At 38.2% G+C, this 10107-nt stretch overlaps 1 protein-coding gene across 3 annotated transcripts in view; it reads left to right on the plus strand.

Annotated features, from left to right (window-relative positions):
* Positions 1–9038, plus strand: part of oxr1b (oxidation resistance 1b) — a 57142-nt gene extending 48104 nt beyond the window's left edge. Inside the window, exons 11-17 of one of the 3 annotated variants that reach the window (XM_056268330.1) lie at positions 1300–1468; positions 4759–4839; positions 7058–7177; positions 7460–7612; positions 7761–7856; positions 8121–8194; positions 8287–9038. In XM_056268330.1, coding sequence (XP_056124305.1) covers positions 1300–1468; positions 4759–4839; positions 7058–7177; positions 7460–7612; positions 7761–7856; positions 8121–8194; positions 8287–8422 — 829 coding nt within the window. In that variant the 3' untranslated portion in view covers positions 8423–9038. Of the gene's footprint in view, positions 1–1299; positions 1469–2574; positions 2865–4758; positions 4840–7057; positions 7178–7459; positions 7613–7760; positions 7857–8120; positions 8195–8286 lie in introns of those variants that run through there. The other 2 variants (XM_056268332.1, XM_056268331.1) reach the window with 2 other exon arrangements.
* The last annotated feature ends 1069 nt before the right edge of the window (positions 9039–10107 follow it).

A 10107-nucleotide genomic window follows, 5' to 3' on the forward strand; every position in this document is an offset into this window, starting at 1 on the left:
AATGGTCCATTTTATCATTTCTGAACTGCAAAGTGAACGTTAGCCATGTTAGCTGGAAAAACACATACTTGCATGCGTACTTCTCATAGGCTGTAAGCTTTGCCACATGACCCCATGAGTCGCCTGGATGGATCTCATCCAAATCTCTCCATGACCAGGTCATCGTGTGTAGGCTTATATATGTGTGTCTGAGTTTGTGCATGTCTGTATGTGTGTGTTCATGGTTGCAGTTCTATGTAAATGATCTCTCAGCATCAGTGCCATTTGCTAGCAGGACTACAGGACAGGGTTTCATCACTGTCAACATGGCGTAATCACCTATAAGTTGCTGTTGAAATATACCATTATAAATTGAACAGAGCAATCTAGGAAAGTGGTATATCAGACTACAGCCATGCATTGTGGTTGATTTAGATGTCAGTATAGACCTGAAGTTGTTTAAACAAAACATTTGTATTATAATGTATGGCGCTTTACACAAGGCTCCTACACTTTCTAAAATAAGAAACAATAGAAAAAGTAATATCCTATCCTGTAGAGAGTTTAAAGTGCTCCTATTGGGCTATTTTAAATGGTTTTTAATTTAGTTTTGGAGGTCTCCTAGGTTTACTTTACATGCATCCAATATAAAAAAAAACACTTTAATTTTCTCATAATATACATTGCACATCACCTTACTTCTCAAAGAGTCTGAAAACGGTTAGTTCGAGATTCAGTCTCTCTAAACCCCTCCTTACCGCTAGACTACTCTGCTCTGATTGGTCAGACGGCCCAGTCTGTTGTGATTGGTCTAACGCTCGCAGCATGGGTCGGAAACTAAAAGCCTATTACCATATCTGAATTTCAGCTCCATAGGCTTCCTTTAATTTTTCATTTAGTAAAAAGCACATCTAATGGTGTGTTCACACCGAACGCGAATTTAATTATTTGCGCGAGTGGATTACATACAATGCAAAGACGCGAATAGACGCATCATTCGCGCCGGGCGTTGCGAATGACGCGAATTGGGCGACGTGTTTGCTGCGAATGTCTTCCGCGCAAGTTGAAAAATTTGAACTCGAGCGAATGTTCAAGCGTCTGACTAGACGCGATAGACGCGTATTTGACGCTCTATTCGCGTTCGGTGTGTGAACACACCACAACAGTCATGGACATTGGCGCACAATTTTATTAATGGGCAACTAGAAAACATCTCATTTTAAAGTATTAGGATGCCAACGTGAATAAAGACCTGGACAGATCTTGTTAAATCTTAACACCGAATAAACCCTATACCTATTTTGTGTGTGTTTCCTGTAGGTCGGACCACCTGTATGCGTTCTTTGTCCAGTGGACCCCTGATGTGTACGGTGAAGGGCTGGGCGGAGTGACCCGAGAGCCTGGGTTTGTAGTGGTTAAAAAGAACCAGGATGCTGAAAGCGGGGAGCACGACAAACCAGTGCCTGATATCACGTTCAAGGACTGGGAGGTATGAACAACAACTACTGTAAGATAACAAGCCTTAACCTGTAATAATACATAGAAATAAATAAATAATTGATTAATCATCTATTAATTGTCAATTTTACTAGTTAATGACTAAAAACCTAGAAAGTATTTTATGCATTCATGCAATATATTTAAATATTATAATTTTGATTATTTATAATGTGATTTATTTTATTGTCATAAATATTAATACTGATGTTAATTCATGCATGTGTTTTTAATTGAAATGTGTGTATTGTGTGGCTTTAACAATTAGGCTGATTTTTGTTGTTGCAGTTGTGTTGTCATAGACATGTGATCATGAATATGCTTACGTGATGTTTATGTTCTCTCCCGAACACACGAGCCTGTTATTCACAGCAGCATTGGACCGTGTGTGTATGTGTGTCTTTTTATTTATTTGTGTCCTATTCAGCAACTTCAACCATGTTTATGCACATAATAACAAGAATGCATGCTTGTTTCTGTTGTCAGTCATTGTCAATGTCTATTTAATATCTTGTTGCAGTGTCTTATTTTCATAATGACATCTTTTCCTTTCAAAGGATGTGATGAACTGGTATGTAATGTCTTTTCGTTGTAATGTGTGTTTGGCTTGGCTGTTACTGTATTGAGTGTTTGTCTGCAAATGGACACGATCATTTCATAATCCCTCTTAAACCACTTATAGACTTCAGTAAGCAAGACCATGATTGATAAATGCGGATTATGCATTATAGTCAAGATAATAAGTGTGAAAACTCCACGAAGAAGATAAAGACAACAATAGTTAATTGCCCAATAGTGATGATCCAGATAGCAAAACCTTATCTTTAACATTTACTGATTTATTTTGTTTTGCTGGCTCTCATGAGGATATTTGCTAGGATAAAAATGCATTTCCTGATAGCTATTTGACTTAATATATATATATATATATATATATATATATATATATATATATATATATATATATATATATATATATATATATATATAATCAAGCCCTGTTTTTATTTTAATTTTCCGGCTCTCAGCAAGCCATTTTTCTAGGCTACATAAATATGCAATATTATTTATAATATCTTCCAGATAGCTATTTGGCTATTATTTATAAAATATGACTCAAGCCCTGTGCAGCCTCTTATCTGGGCTGGCCAGAGGGGAGGCCACATGAGTTTTTTCTGCTGCCCTGCCATCCTATTGGTCCCTGTGGGATATAAACAGCACAAAGCCTCTAGCTCACTTCTAAAAGTGTCTGTACTTCAGTGAGTCCACGTGGATACTAAATATTGGATATACACCTGCATTTCTTGGGGCTTTCAGGAGAAGTGATGTTTTTCTCCAGAAAAATTAAGGAGGGATGTCAGCTGACGCCCAAATACAGCTTTGGCCTGGTAAAAAAAAAAACGAGCCCTGTGGTTCTAATGTTTGTGTGTGGATGAGTGACTTGTGCTGAAGTGCACTTGACATGCATATGGAGTGTGGTTATGTATCAAGCAGCTGTAGCTTTCTGGGCTTAGTAGTTGACGTAATTTAAACATGACAGTAAAGTCTGCAGTGCAGACACTTTTGTGCAGTTGCCTAGCATACTTATACTATGCAGTTGCATTCCGTGCAATATGTAGTATCCTAACGTTACGTTAATATTTCGTTCGTCCCATATGTTTACCGCAAAACTATTTGTAAATAGTTAAATTAATCAAACCGCATTGTCGGTAGTTTTTTCCACATGAAAAATGTATCCTTCGAGTGTCGCCTTTTAAAAGTTTTATGTTGTTACGTTTATAACAACTAATCGGATCGCAACGAAATGAAACTGAACGCACAGATTTCCGTTGCACTGCGTCGAGTTGCTTTGAACGCAAGTCTATTTTCCCTTGTTGACATTTGTGTTGAAAACGCAACGCTCTTATGACGCGTGACGATGTAAACAGACAGACTTTTTTCTGCTTTGTGCAGCACCGCACGATTACGTTATTTTTCATTGGTGGCGATTTTAAATCGAAATACGAGCTCCTTATTATAGTTACATGAGAAAAGCTTTTTTTCTCTTTTAAAAAAAAAAAAACTACTTGGTTGTTGTTATGGTTAAAGCTGCAAAAACATGTTAAGAGCAGCCTGGTTGCCTATGCATAGATTGCATATATGCTAAAGCATGCTTTCTGTTTGTAGGAGTAAACCCAATGGCATTTCTAGGATATCATTCTGGGATAGGGGAATTGGTTATATGAGGGTGGGCAAATTAAAGGAATAGTTCACTTAAAAATGAAAATTCTATCTTCATTTACTCACCCTCAAGTTATTTCAACCTGTATACATTTATTTCTTTTGCTGAACACAATGGAAGATATTTTGAAGAATGCTGGTAATCAGACAGTTGATGGACCCCATTGACTTCAATAGGACAAAAAATAATGTCAGGTTACTGACATTATTACTGACATTCTTCAAAAGGTTGTGTTCAGCAGAAGAAAGAAATTCATACAGGTTTGAAACAACTTGAGGGTGAGTAAATTATGACAGAATTTTTATTTAAGTGAACTATTCCTTTAAATCTATTGGAGGACCAAAGAGTTCTGGGCGATGTGTTTTTTATTGAAACAATTTCAGCTGTAGCCTATGTTAGTGAATTTACATTGGGTATTATATGCATATGCTTACATTTTATTATGTGATATATCTGGAATGGATTGCAGATGTGAGCAAATAGGCTTCATAAATGGATAATACTTTCAAAATAGTAAATGTATCAAAGAAAAAATGTATGCAGACAACTGACCCATAGCCACACCTCTTGTTACACCCATATCATAGTGTTAAATTCTATATTTCAGCTTTGAAAACACTGTTTTATGTTGCTTTGCGGCATGACATACTTATGAGCAGCTGGTCTGTGGACATTGCAGATGTCTTTTCGGAGACGTGTGATCTGTCTTTGAGATGGAGCTGTTTGATCTCGTCAGGTGAATCCTGTTAGATTAAACTGATTCACGGCACATGAGACCTGACTGCAGCTGTCTGCGTAAACACATGGGTCAAGAGGGAATTAAAGTGTTTTTCTCAGTCATTTAGTGGTTATATATTGCAGTTTTTGTTTTGGATTTCTCATTTAGGTTGTGCAAAGAAAGTAAATGTTTTGATCTCTCACTAACATGTCCCTTCCTCCATTTCCAATTGATCAGTTTAAGAAGAAGAGAAGTGTGTTACGTAACTTCTCTTCCCTCACATACTAATTGTTTGGTGTCGGGCTGTTTCTCATGCAACACCACTATTCTGTCTGTGCATTAGGTAGTTTCTGTGACTGAGTATTACCGGCGGATAGATGCTCTAAAGAGTGAGGACCTGCGCTCGCTCTGCAAACGTCTTCAGGTGCCACACGCTCAACTCCACACAAACCATCACAAAGGCCACATCATGTCTGCCGATCAAGGAACATTAACTACAACATGAACTGACAGTTACTGTCAGAGTATCATCACGTATGAATCTACCAATATCAGATTTTTCACAAATAGAATAAAAGAAGATTATTCTTATGTTTGATCTAAATAAGAATGCATTACTGTCTGTATTACAGAATTTGTTCCCCTTGATCAGCAGATTGCACTGGTCTTTATGTGGAGTGTGGAATAATAAAACTGGCCCTGAGTTGAGATATAGCCGTTTTTATATGAGATGACATTTAAAGGCTGATAGAGTTTCTGCAGTATTTTCTGAAATTGGATATCTGGATGACAGGATGGGTTTTCGATGGCTTGAAAATGAGGAAGCAATAAATAAAGCAAATCAAGTTTCATAGTAATTAGTCACATGCTGTCCCCCAGAGCCCCTTCCAGAAGGGTTTGATCAAGTATCCAAACACAAAGTTGGTGCATTTGACTGCAGTGCTTGTTCTGACTTACTCTTCAGACAGCATTCATCACACTATTAAAGTCAACATGAAATTACAATAAAACCAATTTTCTTTATTTATAAATTGGTACTGTGTCTGATTCGTCACTGCATCTTGTTCCAATGGCTTTTCTGTACTCTTTAATCAAAATGCAATAATTTACTATTATATTATAAATTATATCAATTATTTATTTTTAGATCACAATAATAATTTGCGCCACCTTTTCCCCCTGATGTCACCAAGGCTGTGTTAATGGTAAATGGGGTTAGTTCACCCAAAAATGAAAACTGTCATAATTTGCTCACCCTCATGTTTTTCCAAATCCATAAGACTTTTGTTCAGCTTCAGAACACAAATGAAGGTGTTTTTTTTTAAATGAAATCTCAGATTTCTGTTCCTCCATTGAAAGTCTATTCATCCAAAACACTAAAGCTTCAAAAACGTTCATAAAGAGATCGTAAAAAACCCAAATGAATCAAGCAGTTTAATACAAGTCTTTAGAAGAGACATGATTGCTTTATATGATGAACCAATTTAATTTAGGATTTTATTAGCATATAAACCTGACCATTTGTGTTCTGAAGCTTGAGCGAAAGTCTAATGGGTTTGGAATGACACAAGGGTGAGTAATTGATGACAGTTTTCATTTTTCAGTGAACTATCCCTTTAACTATGTAGTCACTATTGGAAGGTAAATGTTGTAGGAAATGGTTATTACATTAGCCAGAATTAAATAAGTGGTCAAGCTTGTATGATTGACGTAAAATGGATTGTGAGTGTCATTTCATGTTGATTTTAAAGGAAAAACCATTCCTGAAAGTGTGTTGAAGAGGTCTTACTAACTCTATTCCCTGCTAACATGAAAACAGTGCAAACATCCAAGAATGCGAGGCTTTATTGAACACTTTGTTATAACTATACTAAAAAACATATATCAGCTCCAAGTCTGATGTTTGTGGATGGAAAATTGTCATGTGGTCCTTGGATATTTGCCTTGGTCTGCATTGCTGTTGGTTGGGGAACTACCCTGTTTTCCTGCTAACCTTTATCCCTGTGTTAAACTACAGTTATTCTTTATATTCCTTAACCTGAGAGATAAGCCTTCCCAAAGTAAGACCCTTTGTAACATTCTCCTGCCAGCCAAATCTCGCTAATCTCCATCCATCCATCTTCCTCTGTCTACATCAGTTAGCTTGTACTGATGTAGAAGCACACATTAGCAGATTTAAAGCCTGATTCTTTTGGCTGATAAATGTGTGTCGCTGTAAGCTTCACTCCTCACATCCTGTAGTGCGACTTTCTCCTTTATTAAGCTGTACTGTTTATACCCTCTGTGACTGGACATGATACTATTTCAAACTTTTGCAGGTGTTTTCTTACTTTGAGAGTACTGTTTATATAGCATTATAGATAGCTCAGATTATGCTATCTGATATTGATGATTCCATTTACCTACAGTACAGATAGATAGATAGATAGATAGATAGATAGATAGATAGATAGATAGATAGATAGATAGATAGATAGATAGATAGATAGATAGATAGATAGATAGATTCCATAAATATAAAGGCTTAACCACATAGTTCCACATAGTTGTGCTCTCTCAATGTAAGACAATATTTGTGAAATTTTGGGGAAAGCAGATGATGGGACTTTGTTTATCAGTCCTTTTTTCTTTCTTTTAATCAGATCACAACCAAGGAAGAGGTGAACTCCAAACACGTGGTGAAGAGTGACCCAGAACCCGAATCTTTCAGGCCCAGTCTGACCGAGCCCAGTGACCTGCTGCAACCCGATCAAATCGAGAAGGCAAGCTGTAGTTTATTTTGGTCCATATCTATGTTGACCTCATCATATTCAACTCTGATGCACTATTGGAACCACTCCTTCATCCTTTGGATAGTGCTCATGGGACTTCCATGACATTTTCATTGTCTACCTGTGGTATTTCAGTTGTATAATTGGCTCCCAGAGGCCCTTATTTTGAGTAACCTTTACATTAAAGTTACTTCACAGGTGCCTTTTCTGCACTGTCCTGATCTTTTGGGGGCTTTTCTATACTCACTTCTGACTTTTTACCTCAATCCCAAGCTGGCCAAGCACCTCCCACCCAGGACGATCGGCTATCCCTGGTCCCTGGCGTTCAGCACGTCCAAACACGGCATGAGCATCAAGAGCCTGTATCGCACCATGCAGAGCCAGGACTCCCCGGTTCTCATGGTGATCAAGGACAGTGATGGACAGGTATGCTTGAGCTTATGGGTTCTAGCTGAAGTGTATGGCTTTACATAATTGTTTTTGGAAATCTGTAGATGTAGTTATCTAAATCATAGGTTTCACAGCATGTAGTTCATCAAATATTCAAACAATATTTTTTTCTTATTTTTGACAGCTGTTTGGAGCTCTCGCTTCAGAGCCATTTAAAGTCAGTGACGGCTTCTATGGCACCGGAGAGACCTTCGTTTTCAGCTTCAGTCCAGACTTAGAGGTGGGAATACATGAATAGATTAAGTGTAGATGTAGATCTTAGATGAAGGTTATATATAGTTTTATTAATGTATATTAGAGGCATTAATAGTAATACAATGTATTTTTATATTAAAGTGTGTGTGTGTGTGTGTGTGTATATATATATATATATATATATAGGTGTGTGTGTGTATATATACAGTATATATTTATTGTATGTCTTTGTATATTGTCTGTTCCTGCCTTGACTGTTAACATTGCTAAGTAACTTGAACCTTTCTAGGTTTTCAAATGGACTGGTGACAATATGTTCTTCATCAAAGGAGATATGGATTCCTTAGCTTTTGGTGGTGGAGGGTATGTAAAGAGAAAAAGTTGCCAATGCCAGACACTTCATTAATCAGTGACTTCACTTAATGTCTAAAGTAATTTTCATTTTCTCCTTTTAGCGGTGAATTTGGCCTGTGGTTGGATGGCGACCTCTATCATGGCAGAACTCACTCATGTAAGACCTTTGGAAATCCAATGCTCTCGAAAACGGAGGACTTCTATGTGCAAGACATTGAAATATGGTCCTTTGAATAACACCCCCCCCCCCCACCACCACCACCTCACAGACTCGGTACAAAAGTAACGAGGCCACATCACTAGACCCCCATAACTGATTGTACACCCTCCACTTGGCTCCTAAGAAGCCCTGATAGAGGCACAGCAGATAAACAGTGTACATTGCACTTAATTTCTGGAAATGGTCTGCATGGGTGGGTTCTTCTTCGTTGGTGTCCCAACGAAAGTTTCATGAACACATTTTTGCCCATTTGCTGCCTGAGGTCCTCTAGTCTTGAGGATAAGGACGGGCGATAATGGCTGTTCCAGAATGTTTCCAAAAGAAATGTAGCTCCAGACTTTCCCAGGAGTCATAAAACATTGGGTTTTAAGTCCTACTACCGTCATCACCTGTAGCATTGCATCTATTTCAAGCACTTTTAATATCTAACCTCAAATCCCCTGTTTTTAAAATGTCTTGTCTGTGCGTTCACACAGGCTCTATATAACCAAACACCACTACTTAATGTAATATTCAGTACCGTGTTGCTGTAAAAATGTGGTGTAACATGCAAATTAACGTGTGGTGCCCTTTCCTGTAAGTCCTTTGATCTGTCTGGGAGTGCTGTAGTTACGCCAGGAGAAACATGTTTTAGGAAGCCTTTCCGGGGGGGGTGGGGCATCTGAAGGAATATATATATACATATATAAATACATATAGCAATTATATATTTATACCTTTATTAGTGTACCGTGTACATAACTACTTCCCATATTGCTGTTATGTGCGACAGTGATATGGTTTGCGCTACTGTCCTTGAAGTATAATCTCAGTTGTACATTTTCCTTGTAAATTTGTCCCAATAAATACATTTCTATATGCACACAACATTAACGCTAATCCAATGTGAATGTGGAGTTGTCGGCTGGGAGTTTTCATCAGGTAACCGGTCTCTTGAGACTGGCTCATCTCGTCGGTGGTAACATGGGAACCATATATAAGGTGACCTGGGCGTTCGAGGGTGATGAAATGACTGGTGCAACCAGAGCCAGTCTCCGGGGCTTATGGATGACAGCGATGATGAGAACGCCTGTTACTGCAACATTACAAAGAGGCACATTGACACAAGTTGCAGAGACACACAGAAAATTGATGGGGAAATGTCTCTTTTTGCAGTATTATGACTTGGACGTTTAAGCCCAGAGATGTGGCCAGCTGAAAACATGCCCAAACATTTGACCTGACTGTGCACGTCTGTTGTCAGAGCAGGCGTAGTGCTGTGAAGGTCTGATGCTCTCTGCATGCCGTGAGATCGTAGAGCTGAAGGACTCGGGACGCCCCTCTGGGGCCACCTGCACATTTCTGGTCTTCCAGTATTTGATGGCCATGTGGAAGCTCAAAGAAATGTCATTAATCCCCCTCAAAGATCCCTAACAGATTATGTATCAATGTATTAATCACAATAAAGTCTATGTAATAATGGTGTTTTTGTGTGTATATGTGTGTGTGTATTAAGAAGAGAGAAATAAAAATGAAAGGTGCGGTTACGTTTACCGTGGCTTAAAAACATTTTCAATTGGAATTCACGCGTTGGAGAATTCTGCATAAGCGTGAGAAATTTCCCTATGAAGATTTTGCATTAAGATCCAAATGGTCTCACAAATTGCCATGTTGACCAGCAGAAAGCTTGGTTTGAACGCCCTGAGTGAGCGTTGCTCCATGC

This window comes from Rhinichthys klamathensis, unplaced genomic scaffold, assembly GCF_029890125.1.
Source record: "Rhinichthys klamathensis goyatoka isolate OS25496 unplaced genomic scaffold, OSU_Roscu_1.1 h1tg000271l_1, whole genome shotgun sequence".
Classification (NCBI taxonomy): Eukaryota; Metazoa; Chordata; class Actinopteri; order Cypriniformes; family Leuciscidae; genus Rhinichthys; species Rhinichthys klamathensis.